This window comes from Palaemon carinicauda, chromosome 31, assembly GCF_036898095.1.
Source record: "Palaemon carinicauda isolate YSFRI2023 chromosome 31, ASM3689809v2, whole genome shotgun sequence".
NCBI lineage: Eukaryota > Metazoa > Arthropoda > Malacostraca > Decapoda > Palaemonidae > Palaemon > Palaemon carinicauda.
In genome coordinates, this window is record NC_090755.1 from 25,185,125 (window position 1) to 25,211,197 (window position 26,073).

Here is a 26,073-nt window from a genome sequence, read left to right on the forward strand (position 1 = left end):
CGGCGACTGCTGCTGAACGTCACGCTGTGACTGCGGAAAATGAAGTTCAACATCACGTAACTGACGTGACTGACGAGGAACACGATCAGAGTCACGTTTAACAGCACCGCTAACATTAGCGCTAACACTATGCGCTAACATCAAAATGACGAGACACAAAACTCTCTTAGACGGTTGAAGACCTGAGTCCCGCTTGCCGGACTGGCGAACCGCAAGCAAAGGATCTTTACGAACCTGGTCATACTCATAAACTTCCATTAAGGATGAAAGTTTCAACTGCATGTCTTGTAAGACATTCCACTTAGGGTCAACGGGAGTCGAAACGGGCCGTGCCGTCGGCAACGTCTGTGCATGCAAGTCATCGCACCGAACGAGACCCTCGGACTCAGCGTCACGTTACGCTTAACAGGAGAACAGCCATCCGATGACTGAATACGGTCAGAGCTGTCCCAATGACTACAGCCAGGACGCTGGACCTGTCCTGAAGGGACTGACTTCGTTTAAAGGTCTTGAGAACCTTACGCCAAGGCTTCTTATGAGACGAATCATCGGAAGACGAGGAGAATTAGTTTCTCCCGTCTTATGGTAAGGACGTGCTTGAGGAGCAACGTTTGATATTTTTGAGGGAACGTCTGTACGTTGGTTTACACCTCTCACTCCCTTAAGTCCTACGACATTCCTTCTCCCTGGTGCAGGGAGCTTGAAAGAGGTCTCGGACTAGGCAAGTGACAAGCACGAACAGACGAACCCTCCGTCACAACACTAAACACATTAGTCGCACTTTCCCCTTTACCACTTTGACATTCCACTTTACCACTTTGACCCTTTAAAAGTTTAACGTCGGACATAAGCTGGTTCCTGTCCGATGCCAAGGTTTCGACCTTCTCACCCAACGCTTGAATAGCCAATAACATTTCACGCATTGAAGGTTCATGAGTGCGCAATAGGGGGTTCTGAAACTACCACTACAGGAGAAGGATTAGGTCAGGGGCATGGAAGAGGAAAATCTATAGATCTAGAAGAGCTTCTTCTCACCCATCTCTTTCGAGTTTCCGAGTATATTTCTCATACTCAACCACTCAAATTCCGATAAAACCACACATTCCTCACATCGATCCCCTAATTGACAGGATTTACCCCGGCAATTAGCACAAACAGTATGAGGATCGAGAGAAGCTTCGGAAGACGTTTGTTACAGTCTTTTGCACATTTACGATAGACAGGAGAAGGGTCAGCCATTATGAAAATCAAAGAAAATCAAAGGAAAGCCAAGTTCATCAACAATAATCAAAAAAGGGTTTCAAGAGTTTTATTGAAGAAAAAACCAACACAGCTGGTTCCTGTCCGATGCCAAGGTTTCGACCTTCTCACCCAACGCTTGAATAGCCAATAACATTTCACGCATTGAAGGTTCATGAGTGCCAATAGGGGGTTCTGAAACTACCACTACAGGAGAAGGATTAGGTTCAGGGGCATGGGAAGAGGAAAATCTATAGATCTAAGAAGAGCTTCTTCTCACCCATCTCTTTCGAGTTTCCGAGTATATTTCTCATACTCCAACCACTCAAATTCCGATAAACCACACATTCCTCACATCGATCCCTAATTGACAGGATTTACCCCGGCAATTAGCACAAACAGTATGAGGATCGAGAGAAGCTTTCGGAAGACGTTTGTTACAGTTCTTTTGCACATTTACGATAGACAGGAGAAGGGTCAGCCATTATGAAAATCCAAAGAAAATCCAAAGGAAAGCCAAGTTCATCAACAATAATCAAAAAAGGGTTTCAAGAGTTTTATTGAAGAAAAAACCAACACAGCGAAAGCAATAAAACCAAAACCAAGTACTTCACCAATCGGTAGAAACTTGAGGTCAAGCGCGAGCGGAACCAATGTTGTCTGGACCACCGACAGAGAAGAACTGTTTGGTTGAGAAGTATATGCGGTATCTGGCCGATAGTCGGCGCTGGTGGGCACACCCGACAACCTTCATGGCGATCGCTCGCGAGTTTTTTGGAATCTGTCGACCGTCGGAGACGTAAGCTATTTATATATTCACCGGCTAAGTTTAATATTTAAAATATGTAATTTAAAAATGAATGAACACTAAACAAAGAACGAAAACCCCGAAAGGAATCGTTCTACAAGCTGAAAAATTAACAACTACAATTAGATTCATAAACTAATTGAGACAAAACGTACGGCGTAGCAACCGCCCCCACACGGAAAGGAAGCTACAAGGGCGTAGTAACACGTAGTAAAAGGGTGAACGACCTCAGAGAGAGAGAGAGAGAGAGAAAGACGAAGTCAAACTCGATCGCAACCCATAAAATTACGAAGTGGTGGCCTAACTGCCGAGGACTCCACGGAGATATCGTACACTACACACACAACTCTGTAAAGGAAACTTACTGATTTCTATACTCAAATATATATACAAACATGAAAACATGTTTACATATATATTGAGTAAAAGAAACGTAAGCGATTAAGTAAAGACAAAACAAACAATGGCTGCCAAGAGAGGACCAAGGCAGAGACGTCTTGTCCCAGTCCGAGCCAAAAGTGAAAGTGGCACTCACCTGTGTGTGAGGGGGGAGAGGGGTAGCTAGCTACCACTCCCCTACCCCCCGCTAACTAGCGCGGGGGTAATACACCCTCGTTAAATTCTAATGGCTCGCCATTTCAGCTGCGCTAAAAGGTAAACCCAATGTAAATAGCATGGTTTGTATTTCGGTTACGGAACAAATCCCATTTAAAACACAACCCTGGGGCACACCATAGTCAAGGTTGTAAGATTTGGAATAAACATTCTCTATACAAGTTTGGAATGTTCTTCCACAAATAAAAATTTCTCCTCGAATACCATTATGATGTAAGGATTCTAGTGTTAAACTCTGCGAGCCAAATTGGGATGCTGATAAATGTTATTTTCATTAGTAAAATAAATTTTTGAATATACTTACCCGGTGATCATATAGCTGTCAGCTCTGCTGCCCGACAGAAAAACCTAAGGACAAAATACGCCAGCGATCGCTATACAGGTGGGGGTGTACATCAACAGCGCCATCTGTCGAGCAGGTACTCAAGTACTCCATGTCAACACAGAACCAATTTTTCTCCTCTGCCCACTGGGTCTCTATTGGGGGAGGAAGGGAGGGTCCTTTAATTTAATGATCACCGGGTAAGTATATTCAAAAATTTTATTTTACTAATGAAAATAACATTTTTCAATATTAAACTTAGCCGGTGATCATATAGCTGATTCACACCCAGGGGGGTGGGTAGAGACCAGCATAATATGGTTAACATTAAGAGCTAAGTATTTTGTATTTCATTTTAGCAGTTATTCAAATAACAAACATAAAATTAATAAGTACCTGGTAAGGAAGTCGACTTGAACAATTACTCTGCCTTTTTAAGTACGTCTTCCTTACTGAGCCTCGCGATCCTCATAGGATGCTGAGCGACTCCTAGGAGCTGAAGTATGAAGGGTTGCAACCCATACTAAAGGACCTCATCAAAAACCTCTAATCTAGGCGCTTCTCAAGAAATGACTTTGACCACCCGCCAAATCAAGTAGGATGCGAAAGGCTTCTTAGCCTTCCGGACAACCCAAAAACAATAATAAAATATTTCAAGAGAAAGATTAAAAAGGGTTATGGAATTAGGGAATTGTAGTGGTTGAGCCTCACCCACTACTGCACTCGTTGCTACGAATGGTCCCATAGTGTAGCAGTTCTCGTAAAGAGACTGGACATTCTTAAGATAAAAGACACGAACACTGATTTGCTTTTCCAATAGGTTGCGTCGAATATACTTTGCAGAGATCTATTTTGTTTAAAGGCCACGGAAGTTGCGACAGGTCTACTTCGTGTGTCCTTACCTTCAGCAAAGCTTGGTCTTCCTCATTCAGCATGGGAATGAGCTTCTCGTATTAACAGTCTGATAAAATAGGATAAAGCATTCTTTGACATAGGCAAAGATGGATTCTTAACTGAACACCATAAAGCTTCAGACGGGCCTCGTAAAGGTTTTTAAATAGAACTTAAGAGCTCTACAGGACATAAGACTCTTTCTAGTTCATTTCAACCATACGATAGAGTTTGGAATATCGAACGATATTGGTCAAGGCCGAGAAGGCAGCTCGTGTTTGGCTAGAAAACCAAGTTGTAGAACATGTAGCCGTTTCGGATGAGAATCCGATGTTCTTGCAGAAGGCATGAATCTCACTGACTCTTTTAGCTGTGGCTAAGCATATCAGGAAAAGAGTCTTAAAGGTGAGATCTTTCAGGGAGGCTGATTGTAGCGGTTCGAACCTGTCTGACATAAGGAATCTTAGTACCACGTCTAAATTCCAACCAGGTGTAACCAAACGACGCTCCTTCGTGGTCTCAAAAGACTTAAGGAGGTCCTGTAGATCTTTATTGTTGGAAAGATCTAAGCCTCTGTGACGGAAGACTGATGTCAACATGCTTCTGTAACCCTTGATAGTGGGAGCTGAAAGAGATCGTTCTTTCCTCAGATATAAGAGAAAGTCAGCTATTTGAGTTACAGAGGTACTGGTCGAGGATACGGATACTGACTTGCACCAGTTTCGGAAGATTTCCCACTTCGATTGGTAGACTCTAAGGGTGGATGTTCTCCTTGCTCTAGCAATCGCTCTGGTTGCCTCCTTCGAAAAGCCTCTAGCTCTCGAGAGTCTTTCGATAGTCTGAGGCAGTCAGACGAAGAGCGTGGAGGCCTTGGTGTACCTTCTTTACGCGTGGCTGACGTAGAAGGTCCACCCTTAGGGGAAGTGTTCTGGGAACGTCTACTAGCCATCGAAGTACCTCGGTGAGCCATTCTCTCGCGGGCCAGAGGGAAGCAACTAGCGTCAACCTTGTCCCTTCGTGAGAGGCGAACTTCTGCAGTACCTTGTTGACAATCTTGAACGGAGAGAATGCATATAGATCTAGATGTGACCAATCAAGTAGAAAGGCATCTATATGAACTGCTGCTGGGTCCGGGATTGGTGAGCAAAATATTGGGAGCCTCTTGGTCATCGAGGTTGCGAAGAGATCTATGGTTGGCTGGCCCCAGGGTGGCCCAAAGTCTCTTGCATACATCCTTGTGGAGGGTCCATTCTGTTGGAATTATTTGTCCCTTCCGACTGAGACAATCTGCCATGACATTCAAGTTGCCTTGGATGAACCTCGTTACTAGTGAAATGTCTAGACCTTTTGACCAGGTGAGGAGGTCCCTTGCGATCTCGTACCATGTCAGAGAGTAGGTCCCTCCTTGCTTGGAGATGTACGCCAAAGCCGTGGTGTTGTCCGAGTTCACCTCCACCACTTTGCCTTGAAGGAGAGACCTGAAGCTTTTCCAGGTCAGACGTACTGCCAGTAGCTTCTTGCAGTTGAAATGCATTGTCCTTTGACTCGAGTTCCATAATCCCGAGCATTCCCTACCGTCTAATGTCGCACCCCAGCCTACGTCCGATGCGTCCGAGAAGAGAACGTGGTTGGGAGTCTGAACAGTCAGGGGAAGACCCTCTCTAAGGTTGATATAGTCCTTTCACCAAATCAGACCAGACTTTATCTTTCCGGAAACCGGGATCGAGACCGCTTCTAGCGTCTTGTCCTTTTTCCAGTGAAAAGCTAGATGGTATAGAAGAGGACGGAGGTGTAGTCTTCCTAGTGACACAAATTGATCCACGGATGACAGTGTCCCTACCAGACTCATCCACAGCCTGACTGGGCAGCGTTCCTTCTTCAGCATCTTCTGGATGGATAGCAGGGCTGGGGGTTGATCGTCTTGTTCAGCAACGTCCTCATCAGAGGGTTCCTCATCTGAAACTGATGAGGAAACGGCAACGGAGTGGGCAACGTCTGACTCGCTGAATCCGGTCGCACTGGTGGATGCGTGACGGAGCCGGACGCAATATCATGGCACTACTGCACAGTCTGTGAACTGTCAACAACCATGGTTGCGCGAGGAAGTACAGCGTCAACCCGAAACTGTCTAGACTGTCTGGGTTGTGCAGTCAACACCCTACCGGGTTGCTGAGGTTGACGCACTGCGTCACAACAAGTCACCTCTGCTGGTTGTTGAACGTCTTCCTAGTGACACACTGAACGTCAACAACCACCTCCGAGCGTCGCTTAACGTCAACGTGCGACTGGCAACCCACACTGGGTCGCATCGGTGGAGGAACCACCTCAACTGGCAGACGCGAGTAGGATACCTCAGCGTCAACAGGGCGCACAACCAACCGGTAGGAAGGTTGTTGGCCAGAAGGTTCTTCTCTGTATTTAAGTCCTCTATCAAGGACACAAGCTTGGACTGCATGTCTTGCAGCAAAGCCCATTTAGGGTCTATGGGAGCAGGTGTGGCAACAGACGGGGTTAGCGACTGAGGCGGAACCATTTACCATCCCTGGAAGCCTTGTTATGTGTGCATAATAGTACAGCAAAACTTCAAAGGCTCGACAAAAGTTGAGAAGTTGACCTGTAAACAACTGGAGCGTCTCCTGGCTAGGCGCCAGGGCGAGTCTACCAGAATTGAGAAGTCTACCTGGGCAGAGGCATGAACTCCCAAGCCGAGAACTTCTCTCGTGTCCTATCAGACTCTCGCTCTATAAGCCAGTTTAAAAGAAGAGAAATCAAAGGCTGTATCCCTAAAACTCCTCCTGATGCAAAACCAGTCGCCTAGCCAACGTAACGCTCTCTAGGAGAGCGAGAGAGCACTAGCTTAACAACCACGGCTTCGAAGTAGCTAGGCCTAGTGTAAGTTCTGACGTGAGGCGAACGAGGAGCAGCAGTTACAAGATCCGGACGAAGATCCTTAAAAAAACATCATGATTTAATTAAAGTCCATATGAGGCTAAGCAGCTTAAGGCTCCTCTCCAAATGACAGAGTCCTCAAAGGAATATCAGTAGGAGGGAGAACAGCACTTTCTCATCTACAGGAACCTTGTCCGAGAAAAGCTAGGTATCTCAGTGAGGGTCTCACTGGTGCATTAGCAGCAGACCAGAAGGCAACGTTATGTAACTGCCTGACAGTCTGTGAACTGCCAAAAACTGAACTGTCAACCACAACAGGTGCGTGAGGACATACAGCACTGGTGCATTAGTAGCAGACCAGAAGGCAACGTCATGTAACTGCTTGACAGTCTGTGAGCTGGCAACAACCATAGCTGTGTGGGGAAGCAAAGCCTCTACTCCTGACTGACTAGTCTGCTGCGGGCGAGTAACGGTAACCACAGTGGGTTGCGGAAGTTGACGCACAGTGTCAAAACAAAGCAACTTAACTCCACCCTCCTGTTGTTGTGGCAACTCGCGAACGTCAACGGAGGGTAGCGTGCGTCTGTGAACGTCAACGTGCGGCTGGCAGGGTACACTGCGCATGGGAGGTGGAACTCTCACAAGCGGAGTGCGGGAGCAGGTAGCGTCAGTGTCTACTGTACGTACAACCGTGGTTGGTTGTAGGCTAACAGGTGCAGCGTCAACCTGCTCCGCACGATACTCCTGCATAAAAGATGCTAACTGTGTCTGCATAGACTGTAGCAAAGACCACTTAGGGTCTACAGTAGCAGGTGCGGCAACAGACGGTGTTACTGCCTGTTGCGGTACCGCTTTGCCTCTCTTAGGAGGTGAGCAGTCGTCGGAAGACTGCAGCGGGTCCGAACTGACCCAGTGGCTACACCTGGGCCGTTGGACTTGCGCGGAAGGGACCGACTTGCACTTAATAAGCTGCGAGACCTTGGTCTAAGGTTTCTTACGAGAAACCTCTTCCGCAGACGAGAAGTAAATGGGCTCTCTCGTCTTTGTGTGGGTGGGGCGATCTTGGGTAGATACGCCCGAAACCACGGAGGGAAAACGTCTGTTCGTTGATCAAGGCCTGACGAACCCATAAGTCGTTCGACATTACTTCTCCCCTGGGCTTGGGAGCTTGCAAGAGGTCCCGGACTAGGTGAACGACAGGCACGAACAGACGAACCCTCGGACGCAACACTGTAACACTTTGCGCATATCACTTTATCACTTCGATTTTCTGTTTTGCACTTATTTCACTGAAATCGAATCTTTTACTGATTTCTACCTGAAACACGCAATTCTACCCTTCATTAAAAGGTAGTAATTGCGAAAACAGTCGTATAATGCAGCTCATTAATACTAGCAAAAACAGAAAACATATAAAGATAAAGAATTCAGTGGCTGGGAAAGAGACTAAACACTAGTTCAATTAAACTACGTTTACAATCTCTCTCCGCACATAGCCTGGGGACAAGAATAAAACCCTAGAAACGTTTTACCTTCTTCCCCGTACAGCGACTAGGGAGGAGAGTGACACGAGAACAACGTTACCCGCTTGAACGGAACGTTTTTTTCTCCTCTCTCTCCCTCCGTCTCTATCTCTCTCTCTCTTTCTCTCTTGATTTCGCACCTGAGAGAAGAGCCCAATTATATATCGTCAAAAAAACATGTTATATGGCTAAAGGGAAAAACTGAAAGGTTTTCCAAATAAAAAGTTCCTTTAATTTAGAATTTAAACCATTTAAGTTAAGAAAGAATGAACGAAACGTCAGAATCGATTTACTCTTACTGCAAAGTGAAACCGTGATACACTCTCTCTCTATCGTAACGATAGAGCGCATGTTGAACGTCCTGAACGTCAACAACTGCGTAGTCTAAAAAAACTAAACGTTAGTTCATCTTTGAAAACAGTACGAAGACTATCAAAGAAATTCTTTCATAAAACATTAAATTTAAAAAGTTTTAAATTCTTTAAAGGCTAAATACGATATAACGGGCTCAACGTTGATTAACTTCGGTTCCAAGTTAGGACCGCCTACTATCAGGAAAGGTCGCAAATAAACAAAACATAAAAATTTCTTTTTATATGCTTATAATAAATGGAAAGTTAATCGAAGAGGCCTAATAAAGGCGGAGAGATATAAAATATATAGATCTATAACGTGTTAAGCAATTACTAAAAACCTAAACACACTTCCGTCTAAGGGAAGGGTCGGCCATTTAAAAGTGAAAGAGAGTCCATACTCTCTTAGTCACCATAATTAAATCTATCCAAAACGAGTTCAAGTTTTGAGATGAAGATAAAACCCCTGCATAGCGAAAGCTCAAAACTAGAATAGTGTACTTCACCAAATAGTTGTGAAAACAAATCCAGTTAGTAACAGCGTATTTTAGTAGGTCTTGCCAGTGGCACGACAGAGAGAAAATTGGTTCTGTGTTGACATGGAGTACTTGAGTACCTGCTCGACAGATGGCGCTGTTGATGTACAACGCCACCTGTACTGTATAGCGATCGCTGGCGTATTTTGTCCTTAGGTTTTTCTGTCGGGCAGCAGAGCTGACAGCTATATGATCACCGGCTAAGTTTAATATTGAAAAAAAGCAACTTAACTCCACCCTCCTGTTGTTGTGGCAACTCGCGAACGTCAACGGAGGGTAGCGTGCGTCTGTGAACGTCAACGTGCGGCTGGCAGGGTACACTGCGCATGGGAGGTGGAACTCTCACAAGCGGAGTGCGGGAGCAGGTAGCGTCAGTGTCTACTGTACGCACAACCGTGGTTGGTTGTAGGCTAACGGGTGCAGCGTCAACCTGCTCCGCACGATACTCCTGCATAAAAGATGCTAACTGTGTCTGCATAGACTGTAGCAAAGACCACTTAGGGTCTACAGTAGCAGGTGCGGCAACAGACGGTGTTACTGCCTGTTGCGGTACCGCTTTGCCTCTCTTAGGAGGTGAGCAGTCGTCGGAAGACTGCAGCGAGTCCGAACTGACCCAGTGGCTACACCTGGGCCGTTGGACTTGCGCGGAAGGGACCGACTTGCACTTAATAAGCTGCGAGACCTTGGTCCAAGGTTTCTTACGAGAAACCTCTTCCGCAGACGTGAAGTAAATGGGCTCTCTCGTCTTTGTGTGGGTGGGGCGATCTTGGGTAGATACGCCCGAAACCACGGAGGGAAAACGTCTGTTCGTTGATCAAGGCCTGACGAACCCATAAGTCGTTCGACATTACTTCTCCCCTGGGCTTGGGAGCTTGCAAGAGGTCCCGGACTAGGTGAACGACAGGCACGAACAGACGAACCCTCGGACGCAACACTGTAACACTTTGCGCATATCACTTTATCACTTCGATTTTCTGTTTTGCACTTATTTCACTGAAATCGAAACTTTTACTGATTTCTACCTGAAACACGCAATTCTACCCTTCATTAAAAGGTAGTAATTGGGAAAACAGTCGTATAATGCAGCTCATTAATACTAGCAAAAACAGAAAACATATAAAGATAAAGAATTCAGTGGCTGGGAAAGAGACTAAACACTAGTTCAATTAAACTACGTTTACAATCTCTCACCGCACATAGCCTGGGGACAAGAATAAAACCCTAGAAACGTTTTACCTTCTTCCCCGTACAGCGACTAGGGAGGAGAGTGACACGAGAACAACGTTACCCGCTTGAACGGAACATTTTTTCTCCTCTCTCTCCCTCCGTCTCTATCTCTCTCTCTCTTTCTCTCTTGATTTCGCACCTGAGAGAAGAGCCCAATAATATTTCGTCAAAAAAACATGTTATATGGCTAAAGGAAAAAACTGAAAGGTTTTCCAAATAAAAAGTTCCTTTAATTTAGAATTTAAACCATTTAAGTTAAGAAAGAATGAACGAAACGTCAGAATTGATTTACTCTTACTGCAAAGTGAAACCGTGATACACTCTCTCTCTATCGTAACGATAGAGCGCATGTTGAACGTCCTGAACGTCAACAACTGCGTAGTCTAAAAAAACTAAACGTTAGTTCATCTTTGAAAACAGTACGAAGACTATCAAAGAAATTCTTTCATAAAACATTAAATTTAAAAAGTTTTAAATTCTTTAAAGGCTAAATACGATATAACGGGCTCAACGTTGATTAACTTCGGTTCCAAGTTAGGACCGCCTACTATCAGGAAAGGTCGCAAATAAACAAAACATAAAAATTTCTTTTTATATGTTTATAATAAAGGGATTTTGACGTAGGAAAAATCTATTTCTGGGCGAGGGACCTGTGCCGCCCAGTGAATAAGCTCCATTTAGCACTTATTCTTAGGTAATTTACTGCTAAATATACCAGAGAAAAAATGTAAAGGAGTGCTAGGTTAACTAGCTCGCTCACCTATTGGTGTCGGTATAAAATTGGGCGTATAATCCAGAGGTCCCGCACTATTTAGATTCATCCACGACAAAGACCCCAATAGAGGAGAGCCGTTCAACCTCACTCGGCACCACCAACTCTGCATCCGCTCAGAACCCAACTCCTTAGCACCCAAAGTTTGATGACTCCAAGGGAGAGGAGCTGGGAGGGTTCACTGGGCGGCACAGGTCCCTCGCCCAGAAATAGATTTTTCCTACGTCAAAATCCCTTTTCTGGGCTCGAACCTGTGCCGCCCAGTGAATCTATACAAGAGAAATGTCACCAAACTTGCAAAATAAAGGAAAAACATAAGCGTAAGGAAAATACAAGATGCTTTAATCAGAGATGAGTGCCAAAAAACAATTATAAGGGTGTCTTAAAAGGAACATAAATCCACTTGGTAGAACAACTGACAAATAAGGTAAGGTATAATAATGCCGTGAGTGATGATATATACAGATACTCAGGAGTTAAAGATTACAAATATAATAATAGTATTCAGGTGCGAAACCAACGAATACAAATAGGGTATAAATGAGGCAGGTAAGGGGGAGAGATAAAGTGACAAGGAATTAACATGTGAGTTACCTGGGAGTAACTACGCTCCCTGCAGCTACTGTAGAAAATTTTAGGGCTTCCAAACGTTTAAGGTAGTGTTTCTTGAACACTGACGGTGATTTCCACCCTGTATACCTGGAAAGGTCCGTAAAATTCATGTGGTGAAAAAAGTTCACCGAAGTAGCAACCGCTCTGATATCATGTGCAAGAGGAAAAGAGTCAGGGCTAGCTTGTTTAATAAAATACAAAATTTGTTGCCTGATCCCTTTAATGGTAATGGTACCACCTTGTTCTCTAACGAATAGAGGCCCCGAGGAGTTAGAGGAGGTCCGGGATAAATAAGACCTAAGAGTAGCAACAGGGCACAGAGACGGATCTTGCGTGAGGGGAACAATTTTCCAGGAGGACCATCTATTCTGAGGGTCTTCGTTCTTAGCCAAAAAGAATTTGTTAGGCGAAAGAAGGACCTCTCCCGAAGGAAGGAACTCAATATGACCCGGGTCTCTCGACAAGGCTGCCAGTTCAGAAATTCTTGCCCCGGAAGCCAAGCTCACCAGGAAAAGTGTTTTCCTGAGAAGGGGAATGTAATCACAAGAACTGTTAATGGTATCAGAAGCCAATTTGAGTACATCATTAAGGAACCAGGTCACCGGGGTAGGACGAGTAACCGGTTTCAGTCTGGCACAAGCTTTCGGAATTGAAGCTAACAAAGAGTCGGTTAAGTCTATGTTAAAACCTACTAGGAAGATCTTTTTCAAAGCAGATTTAATAGTGGTGATAGTATTGGCTGCCAGACCTGATTCTAATAAAGTTCTAAAGAAAGTGACTGTAAGGTTCAAGTTCATACAGTGCACGTCTGAGTCCATCAAAAATTTTGCCAACTTTTTAACTGCAGAATCATATTGGCGGATGGTGGAATCCCGTTTATCTGATTCTAGAAACAAGGTGTTTTGAGGATCGATATTGGCACCATGCATAGCCGCAAACTTCATGAAGTCCATAAAGTTAGGGCGCTCTGAATATTTGAGAAAGCGTACACAACGCGTGTTTGTACTATCTGAGACAGAACCGGATTGGGTATCGGGTGAGGATATAGTCTCAACTCTCGCAGGAGAGGATACCAGTTGCTCTTGGGCCAATTGGGTGCGACCAAGGCTACTTGTCCCTTGAAGGATCTCAGTTTGTCTAGGACTTTCAGTAAAAGATTCACCGGGGGAAAGAGATAAATCCTTTCCCAGATGTCCCAATTCTGTGACATGGCGTCTGTGGCGTAAGCCTGAGGGTCTAGATTGGGAGCCACATATACTCTCAATTTGTGGTTGGACTCCGTGGCGAAGAGGTCCACTTGGAGACCGGGAACCCGAGAGAGAATCCACCGGAATGACTTTAGATCGAGTGACCATTTCGATTCTAGAGGGGAGGTCCGGGACAAGGCGTCTGCCACTACGTTCCGGACTCCCGCCAGGTGGACAGCTGAAAGATGCCAACGGTTCGAGGCTGCTAGGGAGAATATGGCTACTAGAACATGGTTCAGGGGCCCTGATTTTGACCCGCCTCTGTTGAGGCAGCGGACCACCACTTCGCTGTCGAGGACCAGACGAAGGTGTTGTCTCTTGGGTAGAGCGAGACGTTTCAGGGTTAGAAGAACTGCCATGGCCTCCAGCACATTGATGTGAAATTGGCGGAATAAGGGAGACCAAAGACCTTGAACTTTCCTGAGCTGAGAATAGCCGCCCCAACCTGATAGGGATGCGTCCGTGTGAATGATTAGCTTCGGAGGCGGAAACCGAAGGGGAACTGACTTTGACAGATTGTTGGCTCTTGTCCAAGGAAGGAGTCTCTCCCGTAGAATGGGAGGAAGGCGGACTTTCCTGTCCCGGAGCCTCCGGTTCGCCCTCGAACGCCAGACACGGTTGATATCTTTCAATTTTGCCTTCAGAAGTAGATCCGTCACTGAGGCAAATTGAAGGGACCCCAGAATCCTCTCTTGGAGTCGTCTGGAACTTACTTTGTCTTTGAGAAAGCGTTTGGTGTTCCTCGCAATCTCTAACCTCTTGGGTTTGGGAAGACACAGAGTATGAGATATAAGGTCCCATTGCAGGCCGAGCCAATGGAACTTTGATTTCGGAAGAAGACGGGACTTCTTGAAGTTGATCTGGAAGCCTAGAGATTGAAGATATTGGATGACTGTGAGTGGCTTTTAGGCAATTTTGGGAGGTGTCTGACCAAATGAGCCAGTCGTCCAGATAGGCTACTACTTGAATCCCCTGATTTCTGAGTTCCTGAACAGCGACTTCTGCTAACTTTGTGAAGATCCTTGGGGCGATGTTGAGCCCGAAAGGCATCACCTTGAAGGAGTAATTTTTGTCCCCTAGGCGGAAGCCTAGATACGGACGGAAGTGTCTCGCCATCGGGACGTGATAATAGGCGTCTGTAAGATCGATAGAGGTGGTGACGGCCCCACGGGGAAGTAAGGTCCGCACCTGCGAGACGGTAAGCATTCGAAACTTGTCGCATTGAATGGACAAGTTGAGAAGGGATAGGTCTAGAATCACTCTTCTCTTGTCCGAATCCTTCTTCGGGACACTGAACAGCCGACCCTGAAACTTCAGGTGTTTCGTTTCTTGTATGGCGTTCTTTTGTAACAGATCCTGGACGAATTCGACTAGGTCCGGAGTGGAATGTTGATGAAATTTGTTCGGAGGAGGAGGCCCTTGAATCCAACTCCACCCCAGTCCCTTGGAGATGATACTGAAAGCCCAGGGACTGAACCTCCATTTGTTGCGGAAGGCATAAAGCCTCCCCCCTACCTGCTGCACCTCAGTATTGGCTTGAGGAGTTGCCTCCACGTCCGCCTCGGAAGTTCTTTCCCTTGCGAAAGAATTTTCCTCTACCCCTGTTCTGGTTTGAACCACGGTGGTAGCCTCTACCTCTGTTATAACTCTGGGAAGAGCTATGAGCCTCATAAGACTGGTTAAAGGCAGGAGAGGTGGTGGAGGCACCGGAAAGCTGGCTCTTAGGGAGCAGAACGGTGACATAGTCGTCCGAAGGAGCCTGAGAGGTAGAAGGCTGCGCAGGAGCAACGGGAGATGGAGGAAGAGGCAGTCGGAAATTGGACGAACTACTCTGCTGTTGCCTGAACTGGGTGGAGGTATACGGGCGGAGCTTCTTCCTACCCCGGGCTTGGTAATTTGCGGGGTCATATTTTCGTTTAGGAGTCAAACCCCAACGGGCTTTAAGGCTCTGATTGACTCTAGTGGCCTCTGCCAAGACTTCCTCCACAAGATCCTCAGGGAAGAGATTTGAACCCCAGCAGGAGGACCGGATAAGCTTATTAGGCTCGTGCCTAATAGTCGCCTCAGTCAGGACGTGTTTGCGACACCTACGTTTAGCAATAGCGAAGTCATAAAGATCATAATACAATGACTGCAACGTAGCCTTATTGAGAGACTTAAAGATACTCTCAGTATCATAAGTCAAGGCTATCGACTCCGTGGATGTGGCCAAGTTCAGAGTTCGGCCAACACGTAGGCGGGAATCATACTCCTGTTTAATGAGGGATTCCGGGAGACGGGGAAGCCGCTCACTAAACAAAACTGAGGCACAGTCCGCTGATAGCTTGCCAGAGGTAAAAGTGGTATGGACATTGTCCCAACACTCAATGCCAGAAGGAAGAAGGAAGGAGATCGGATCCACCTCTCGGATGGGAGGCAAGGGCTTCTCCTCCAGAGCATATTGGAAAGCAAGCTCTGCTACCTTATTGACGCATGGAGTCACGGTGTTTTTATCCATTAAAAACATTGTGAAGGAACTCTTATACAGCGTCAACATGGTGTTGGTGCAACCAATGTCGTTCAGGAACCTAGCCCAAACAGATTGGGCTTGTTCTTTTGGGAAGATGACGGTCTCTTTGGGGACCTTATCTAGCCGAACCAGAGCTTCCTCGGTAAGCCTGGCATAACCATGAAATGGAAATGCCAGACCAGGAGGAAAGAATTCAAAGTCCTCTAGAGGACGAGTGCCAAGACCTTCCAAAGTTAACATTCCGTCTGAGAACGGAGAATGAAGAGCCATGCGCCACGGATTATTCTTGGTAAACGGCGGAAGCTTAGAGGCATCCGGGATAAGAGAGCTTTGGACTCGCTCCGGAGCACCTTGCTCTAATGCCCCAAGTCTCTGACCGATGTTAGAGAACATCGTGTCCATCTTGGCCTGCATTTCCGACACCAACTTAGCTTGCATCTCCGACACAATGAGAAGCATGGCTGATTCGGAAAGGCCCGGGCTAGGAGCAGGAGTGGCGGATTGTACTCCCGGGTCGTGAGACTTAGAGGAGGAGCCGGAAGCCTTAGATGACGGGTTTGTATTCAGCTTAGAACTATGGGAAGCCTTGTGAGGCTTACGAGCTTTAGGTAAGGTTCTAGATGTAGACTTATCCTTGGGGGGAACCGGGTGTGATCGTTGAGACGAATCACGGTCCCCAGAAAAACCATGAAAGGAAGAGCGATCAGAAGAAGAAGAAAGAGCGGGGCTGAGGATAGGAATCTCAGCGCCGGTAACACCTGCCTCACTTACCACCCTACCTGCGTCCGGATCATCCAATATCATGGGTTCGACGTCCAGGTTCATGGAAGCAACATTGTCTTCCAGATCTCCGGGGGCATCCGACGGATCTTGATCTTGATCAATAAACCCCGCTATGGTGGCATCAATGTGGGCAATGATGGGAGCTGCAACATGCCTAGCCACAGCGGCTGAAGACTTGGTGTTAGGATAGACCATGGCACAATAGTCTTCAGATAGGACGTAAGGCTGCTTGGATTTGACGTTTCGGGCAAAACCACCAACCCACACTTTCAGTGTGGCCCGAGCCGCAGACTTTTGCTCCGGGGATGCCTGAAATAATAGTGGGAATTATAAAAAGGCAGACTCCCAGTGGTCCTTCAAGACCATAGAAATCTTACTAAATAGTGTATGTATACCAAAAAAGGTAAGATAAATAAGAAGGCAACATAGCCAACAGGACTCACCGAGTCAGATCCAAGGGTGGTGATGAGGTCAAAACAGACCATGCAGTTATCAGGGTGCCAGACCACGATGTCCTCCAGCTGAACCCCGCAGAGGGCGTCAGACCGACATACGGTATGCCCACAAGGCTGATGCAGAACAGCCGCACAGGCCGTCGTCTGACAATGCACCATCTATAAAAAGAATAGTATATGAGAAACTGTAATTCTCTTAAGTAGGGGCGGGTCCGGAGGACCCGGGACTAACATAAGTCTAACTTAAGACTAGAACTTAACTGTAATACTCTTAAGTAGGAGCGGGTCCGGAGGACCCGGGCCTAAACATAAGTCTAACTTAAGACTAGAGTATAGCTATCCATTCCGGTCGAGCCGGGAGCATAAAAAGGATGCAACAAAGGATTAAGACACATAGTGTCTGATTTCCCGGGGCGAGGTTAAGCCCCGGGCCGGGAAATAAAAGTATATCCATAAACCAATTCATATAGGAACTCCGAGATAGTAATCTGTCATATATATAATCATATATAATCATAGGAACTGTTATAAATTAATAGGGGGGCGGAACTGTAGATAAGAACCGCCAACCGAACCCGGAGGGTTTCGTATAACATAATAAAAGTGTGATAAGTGAATATAAAATAGGGTGCACCGGGATCCAACTCTGTTGACCGGTGGCCAACCCGTCTAGACAGAGACGAACCCGCCGGGACACCCGGAGGACAAAGTCCATAAACACTGAACTACCCCCTCTAAAAGGAGGGAAGGCAACGGTCCCCTAGGGGAGGGGGGAGAGAAGCCTAGCCGCCCACCTAGCGAGAGGGGGAGCTTGGGGGAGGATCACGTGATACGGAGCAGCAGGGCTACCAACTGACGATCCCCAACCAGACAGATCAAACGGAGTAATAGCACAAATATTCATTATAATAGTAATAGCGTTGAAAAATTATATAAATATACACATAAAAAATTTAGGGCAAGGCATGCAACATAATAAATAAATCACAAAGGACACACCTGATGACTTATAAAATAAAATTGCCGCCTAGTAACGAAGGTCGGCAAGCCATAACGATACGTAACTGATATCGGCCCTAAAAATGAACCACGAGGGTTCTAAACGCTAAATAATGAATATCCACAATAACAAATAACATTTAATTAATAATAAAAATAATACACATAGTAACACCGCGAGTGAAACTAAAAGCTCTCAAAACAGGAGTACCAACTGTAAGCGGAATCAAGCAAGATCGATATGAACGAAGAGAATAAACTCCTATAATTTAAATATTAAACGATCTAGAATGCTCAAAACACAGCAAAACATAGCTTGGTACTTAATTTAGACGGTGTCTCCTGGGAAACCGATGAAGAAGCCATAATCCAGTGGAAAATAAGCGAAATACGAGAGCACAACAAAAAAGCGGGTTACAACACAGGCGTGCTAAAAGGAGTTTGGTTCTGAGCGGATGCAGAGTTGGTGGTGCCGAGTGAGGTTGAACGGCTCTCCTCTATTGGGGTCTTTGTCGTGGATGAATCTAAATACGCCCAATTTTATACCGACACCAATAGGTGAGCGAGCTAGTTAACCTAGCACTCCTTTACATTTTTTCTCTGGTATATTTAGCAGTAAATTACCTAAGAATAAGTGCTAAATGGAGCTTATTCACTGGGCGGCACAGGTTCGAGCCCAGAAAATGGAAAGTTAATCGAAGAGGCCTAATAAAGGCGGAGAGATATAAAATATATAGATCTATAACGTGTTAAGCAATTACTAAAAACCTAAACACACTTCCGTCTAAGGGAAGGGTCGGCCATTTAAAAGTGAAAGAGAGTCCATACTCTCTTAGTCACCATAATTAAATCTATCCAAAACGAGTTCAAGTTTTGAGATGAAGATAAAACCCCTGCATAGCCAAAGCTCAAAACTAGAATAGTGTACTTCACCAAATAGTTGTGAAAACAAATCCAGTTAGTAACAGCGTATTTTAGTAGGTCTTGCCAGTGGCACGACAGAGAGAAAATTGGTTCTGTGTTGACATGGAGTACTTGAGTACCTGCTCGACAGATGGCGCTGTTGATGTACACCCCCACCTGTATAGCGATCGCTGGCGTATTTTGTCCTTAGGTTTTTCTGTCGGGCAGCAGAGCTGACAGCTATATGATCACCGGCTAAGTTTAATATTGAAAAATTTTATTATGAATGTAAACGCTAAATCAGTTGATAATTCACAATTTTTTCTGTAATTTGCAAACACAACTGAACACTGAAATTAGTCTGTAATTGTTTGGAATACTGAGATCTTTTCCTGGCTTAGCTATTGGTATTACTATTGCATGTTTCCATGCCTTTGGAAATAGAATTTTGGTTCATAGATGATAAAAAAACTCTAACAGATATGCCTTTGCCAAAGGGGCTACATTTCTTATATCAAAATATATATTCCAGTATTTTTACCAGGAGGTGTTGAACGGCAATTTGATTAGAGAAACTTCCGATCCTCTTCAGTAAATCTTTTATTACATTGGATATCTTCCGAGCATCAAAATTCAATATAATTGCTTCTTCTCTTCCTTTGATAAATCAAAATGTGGACATCCAAATTATCAAATATTGCATATGCTTTCAATATATCGCCCAATAATATTTTAGATTCCTTATGTATCATGAACTAATAACCTGTTATACATTAATGCATGTCTTTTATTTCTGCTATAGGAACCACCAATTTTTCTAAATTTCTACCACACCTTGATTGAAGTATCTACTGATATACTGTACTAGACATATTTTTTCCCAAGAATTATCCTGCCTTTTATTGCCTCTTTTCTAAATTTAGCAAAAGTATTATAAAAATACAGTTTCAATACACTGACTTACATGGTTATATCAACCAGTTACTTCAATGAAATTCTTAATGTTATAGGATTCGACTGTTCGCATGTGAAGCAGGAAAGGCAGGATAATGAGCAGCATATACATACGCATCTCTCTCTCTCTCTCTCTCTCTCTCTCTCTCTCTCTCTCTCTCTCTCTCTCTCTCTCTCTCTCTCAATGCAATTCTTAACGTTATAGGATTCGACTGTTCACATGTGAAGCAGGAAAGGCAGGATAATGAGCAGCATATACACACATTTCTCTCTCTCTCTCTCTCTCTCTCTCTCTCTCTCTCTCTCTCTCTCTCTCTCTCTCTCTTTTACATAATGCTTATCAAATTAATCTTAAATTGTAAATCACATTAGTAACAATACACCACAGAATACCTGCCTGCATGAATTCTGGTTGACGATCCGGCTTACCCCCTTCATCTCGATAACAAATGGCAAACTGAAAGTATCTTTCAAACCCTCCAATCATTGCCAGCTGCTTATACGTTTGTGGGCTCTGAACTAAAGAATAAAATTTTCCCGGATGTCTTGAAGGGACTACGAATTCTTGAGCACCCTGATTAAACAGAATACCAAACATATTTTGTATAGTTATTAGGCAGTTTAACTTGGCCATCGACTTATAATCACACATTGTTGTATAATGAAAAAAATCTAAAATAAAACGTTGAAGCTACAATCTTCATAAGCCTTACAATGATAATCTTATTATCTGCACAAATATAGAAAAACAGATTAGTTGAATAAAATAAGCTTACCCCTGGGGTATTAACAGATAGCGTTGGTGTCACAATCTCAACAAAATCTTCTATGTCTTGTAAATAGTCCCTCATCTTCTTTCCAACCTATAAAAGATGAGATACTCTTCACAACTAATTTTCTTCTCTATACTTACAAGACTGAAATAAAACAATCAAACAATTCTATGCTTCATAGAAAAATAATCACTGATCTACAATATCCTTCCTTAAGTGGTTATAAAGCTGTATTAATTATTAATATTTTTATCATTATTATTACTAGCTAAGCTACAACCCTAGTTGGAAAAGCAGGATGCTATAAGACCAGAGGCTCCAACAGGGAAAATAGCCCAGTGAGGAAATGAAAACATGAAAATAGAATATTTTAAGAAGAGTAACAACATTAAAATAAATATCTCCTATATAATCATTAAAAACTTTATTAAACAAGAGGAAGAGAAAAAATATAGAATAGTGTGCTCGAGTGTACCCTCAAGCAAGAGAACTCTACCCCAAGACAGTGGAAGATCATGGTACGGAGGCTATGGCACTACCAAAGACTAGAGAACAATGGTTTGATTTTGGAGTGTTCTTCTCCTAAAAGAGCTGCTTACCAAAGCTAAAGAGTCTCTTCTACCCTTACCAAGAGGAAAGTGGCCACTGAACAATTAGTGCAGTAACCCCTTGAGTGAAGAAGAATTGTTTGGTAATCTGTATTGTCAGGTGTATGAGGACAGAGAATATGTAAAGAATAGGCCAGACTATTCAGTGTGGATGTGTGTAGGCAAAGGGAAAATGAACCGTAACTAGAGACAAGGATCCAATGCAGTACCATCTTGCCAGTCAAAAGACCCCATAACTCTCTAGCGGTAGTATCTCAATGGGTGGCTGGTGCCCTGGCCAACCTACAGTACTACCTGCTGATTTGTAAGTGGTAGTAATACCTCTCTCAATTACTAGGGCTTTTCATTTCTTAGTTCATCTTCATTGTGTAATAATGACCTATTACCCATTGGTGGGAAGGATGATGTGAATTCTTTATGGAGCAATGGTTGAAAACTGTAGAACATAAACAAAACACAGCAGTCAAAAGTTTCTGATGTGCTCTAACAAAACAAAGTCAGTTTCACAAATGCTGACTAAATACAAAGAATTTAGGAGGAACTCAACATTTTTAGCGTTAGTTACATACAGTAGGTAGGAGCTTATTACAAGCATTTTTCCTGTAAAAACCTTTAAATCATCATTGCAAAATTAAAAGTATATCAATCGAGTAATTCGCCAGTGAATTTAACAATGAAAGCTAACACTAATGACCATCTGGTGACATTATAGAAGACAAATAAATGAATAATAAAATAAAGGATTGAGGTGACCTGAGGAGCTACCATTGCAGCCATCTCCAAAAGAGTAATAATTTCCCAGTGGGACAAAGATAAAAAGAATTTGGAACAAAGAATGTTTTTTAATCATCAGCTCAACTAGGAAGAAAGAGCTTAAACAATTATAATAAAAATGATAACAATAAAGCTTAAACTCTATGAACACCAATAAAATTATGCTCACACACTGCTCCACATGCCTTAAAGATGACCTTTCTGGGTCAAAAGCCAACTATGGTTATTGAGTTTGATAGATGAGGTCTTATCATAGCAAAGACACTGGATAGCTAGCTTAAAATACTTAAAGCAGCTGGAATAAGAAAGGAGAATAATTCCGTCATAGCCTCCTAAGACAATTCATGCATGGATAAGTTCTATACTGCCATCCATCCTTCATGGAAATAAATCTTGGAAAAGAAGTACAAAGCAAAAGGCAATCCTATAGATCTACACTAAAATTTAGGTAGAACACCAAGCACACCAACAGGTAACCTGGAAAGCTACCTACATGGCTGGACTTGTGAGTTCTTACTTGAGATGGCAGAGGAACCCACTGATCAAAGTTGTTGTATCTGTAAACAAATAGCCTCACAAAGTCAGAAGGAGCACCATCTGGACACTTCTTTCTAGTTCTTTCTGAGACTAGAGTAGGCTGTTACAATTGAACTCGAAGTGTCGAATCTTCTACAAGTAAAACTCCAGGGTCCTGAACTGGCACAAAGCAACTAAATGTCCATTTACAAAGGGAGATAGGATCGAGAAGTTCCCCAACTGGTGTTCGAGACTGATTGGTAATGGGTCTTCGTTACACAGTCTGTGAGACAACAAAGGCAACAAAACGCACATCCCTGTCAAGTTTGACATCATGATTAGTCTCAGATTTAAACTACTGAGTAGCTTCTTCAACAAAAGCAGGCGAGGAAGTATGTGATCTTCTGAAAAGTCCTCTGGCTGAAGAGACCAGTTTTCTACAAACCCCATTGTAGTCTCTCTCACGACATACCTGAGAGCTAGCAGAATGAGACACCACTCAACTTGGGGCCAAACAAGAGACCAAGAGGGTGGAGGAACAAGTTTAATTCTAGAAGACGGTGCAAGGACTTGATCCCAGAGAGGACCGTTAATACTTCCAGAATTTCAGAAGGAAGTCACCAGGTGAGCCTCGTCACTCCCTCCCAGAAGAATGTAGATTCTAGGGCAGTGTATACCCTACACTTATCTGGCCTATGGTGTTGGTTGGTAGTAGTGGGATGCAAACCAAACACCACATCTTCTTTTCCACAGTCATCCCTATATTTAAGTTAGGTTACCTGATGCACACCCTCCAATACCGTCTATCAAATGCATCCTCTTCCACCAAATCTCTTCTCTCCGTATCATCCTTCACCTTATCTCGCCATCTAATTTTCTGATTCCTCTTTGATCTTCTCCACATAACAAGTTCCTCCAAAGCCCTTGTCACTCCTCCCCACCATTCATCCTCAACACATGCCCACACCATCTCAGTTGTGAGACTATTATCTTCTTGGTAATCTTTACTACACCTGCCATTCTTCTTATTTCATACTTTCCAAACTTTCAATAAAGTGAAATTCCCATAATCCACCTCAGCATTCTCATTTCTGTTCTCTCAAGCTTTGCTTCCTCTTTTCGTCTTAAAGGCTAAGTTTCTGATCCATATATAAGCACTGGTCTTATTACTGTGCAACAGTTCTTGACTTTTAGCTTGATTGGCATTTTCTTATCACATACAGTACCACTCCTGCTACATCTCTCCACTTTGCCCTTGCTGCTTTTATCCTATTTTCAACTTCAGTCTCACATCCTGCTCATTTGATCGACCAACACATTTTTTGATAGGAGAAACTGAGAGAGATTTATGCCCCAAGGTCCATCTGATACAACAAATTTTAGGCTAGAAAAACAGACTGATATTAGACTGGTAACCCCCTTCTTTTGATTTTATCAATGATAGTTTTCTGAATAATTAATAACTCTAGGAAATTGATGTGGAGAGTCACCTTGGTTGCATTTCACATACAGGATACCATATGGTTGTACAGGGTTACTACTGATCCATTAGTTAATTACATGAAGTTTGAGACGGGATACTCCAGGTTGACATATGTGAGAAGCTTGCGGTTGTTCCATCAAGCTAGTACAGTACGGGAAAAAAAAGAAACTTGATTCTTATCATCATTACTAGGTTAACTAACAACCCTATTTGGAAATTCAGGCTGCTATAAGCACAATAGATTAAACAGTGAAAATAGCCCAGTGAGGAAATAAAATAAGGATACATAGAATACCTGTAGTGTGCTTGAGTGTAACCTTGAACAAGAGAGCTCTAATCCAAGATAGTGGAAGTCTAGAGAACTATAGTTTGGTTTTGCAGTGTCCCTCTCCTAGAAGGGCTGCTTATCATACCTCAAGAATCTCTTCTACCCTTACAAAGTGGAAAGTAGCCACTGAACAATTACAGCGCAGTAGTTAAACCTTTGAGTGAAGAAGAATTGTTCGGTTATCTTAGTGATGGCAGGTGTATGAGGAAACAGGAGAATATGTAAAGATAAGCCAGACTATACAGTGCATGTGTAGGAAACGGAAAAAAATTAGCTGTAACGCGAGAGGGATCTAATGTAATCCTATCTGACAATTCAAAGAGCCCCATAACTCTCTAGTAGTAGTATCTCAATGGGTGTCTGGTACTTTGGTTAACCTACTACAGCAAGTCCCTTATATAAGAAAGAGGTGCATTTTAAGAGTAGGTTCTTTCTAAGTTTAAACATTCTGAAGTCAAACATAAGTAAAATGGGCATCTAGATCATGACATCAAACCCCCAACCCTTCCCTTTTTTTCAGTCACATGATCTTGCTGACAATAGTGAGGTAGCCTACATAAGTACCAACAATTGCTAAAACTATTTCTACATAGTAAACTACATATTTTTTAAACATGGCTTAATTTGTACTGCATTTTTTTGGACATGAGTTCTTACCTTTGAAACTTCTTATCTATGTGACTTCTGTGCCTAATCTAACTTTGCAAACAGAGGAATAAGTACTATGTTGAAATGGTCACATTATCAACCTGTTGTGTGGCATGAATTTCTCATTATAAAAGTCATTAGTTCCAGGAAACATAACCATTTGCAAGCTGATGTTAGCTAATGATCCCTGATAACCTTTACAGACTTGTGGAAAGAGTTCCCACTCTTCTTTCAGGGAAAAGCAAAAAGGGACTGATACAATCATTATTCACAAATACAAGATTAATTGTTTTGGAGTGAGAACTTTTTCATCAAAATCCCTAATTTTTGGAGCAGATTTGGAACAATATATCACACCTTTTGGATCCTTTGAAGAGAGTTTCTAAGGATTAGCCAGTCATCCAGGTACAAAGGTATTTGGACTTTGTAACAGATATAGCCATTCAGAGACCAAGCCACCAAATGTGTCACATCATTTTCAAAATGTGCATTATTTAAGCTAGCATGCAGGAACAAAACTGACCAAAACTGGCTCCCTTGTTTGGGTTACATACTGTAGATGCTTCTGTAAATGAGACTTGGGCAATCTCCACTTCATTACATTTTAAAAGAAAGTTGGATGTCACTGCTGATACTTGAAAGTGTCAGTCTAATTTTTCTACTTAATTTAGTATGCATAGGGGACCTTAATTCTTGAAGTCCTACTCAATGGGTCAGGAAGGGACAATGTATTAAGCTTTGTCTGCTTCAGTTTGTTATAGAGATCAGTGGGATCCATCCTTTATCAACTTCGCATCTTGTGACATATTTCTTGGCATAGTAACTCTATGGTTAAAACCTCTTATCTCTGTGTTTAGCAATAAGCCTTATATAATGATATTTTAGATACCCTATCACACACTATAAATCCTTCAGTTCATCTTCATTCCAAGAGCTCATTCCTCTACCACTGGCTACTTTCTTCTTCAAAAAGAGATTTACACTTACGCAGCTGAAATCCCTCTCCCATAGATTATTATCCAAGTGAATACAATCATAACACATCTGTAGTAAACATATATATCCTTCAAAAAACAAACACATTTTTCATAAAGACTCATTACTTTAAACATTTCGCTTGCTACTCAACCCCAATGCTCTGTCACCGCTGATTCAGGCACATATAAAACGAGCCAGTTAATTACAGATAACCTGAGAATACAAACACATACACCAACTTACAGCACCTGGAAGAGGAGTACTCCCATTTTTTTTTCTGTTTACTTCAGTAGTGACTGTCATATTGCATAGAAACAACAGGATAATC

General features: G+C 43.4%; 2 protein-coding genes across 6 annotated transcripts in view; both read right to left on the minus strand.

The window, feature by feature from the left end:
- Window positions 1-26,073, minus strand: part of LOC137624358 (uncharacterized) — a 336,909-nt gene that overhangs the window by 133,470 nt on the left and 177,366 nt on the right. The gene's annotated exons all lie outside the window — the stretch shown is intronic.
- The window catches only part of LOC137625058 (aspartate--tRNA ligase, mitochondrial-like), a 68,060-nt gene continuing 61,964 nt past the window's right edge, over window positions 19,978-26,073 (minus strand). Inside the window, exons 6-7 of the mRNA XM_068355990.1 lie at window positions 20,414-20,500; window positions 19,978-20,211 (exon numbers count right to left, since the gene is read on the minus strand). Of these exons, the coding sequence (XP_068212091.1) occupies window positions 19,978-20,211; window positions 20,414-20,500 (321 nt within the window). The remainder of the gene's footprint in view (window positions 20,212-20,413; window positions 20,501-26,073) is intronic.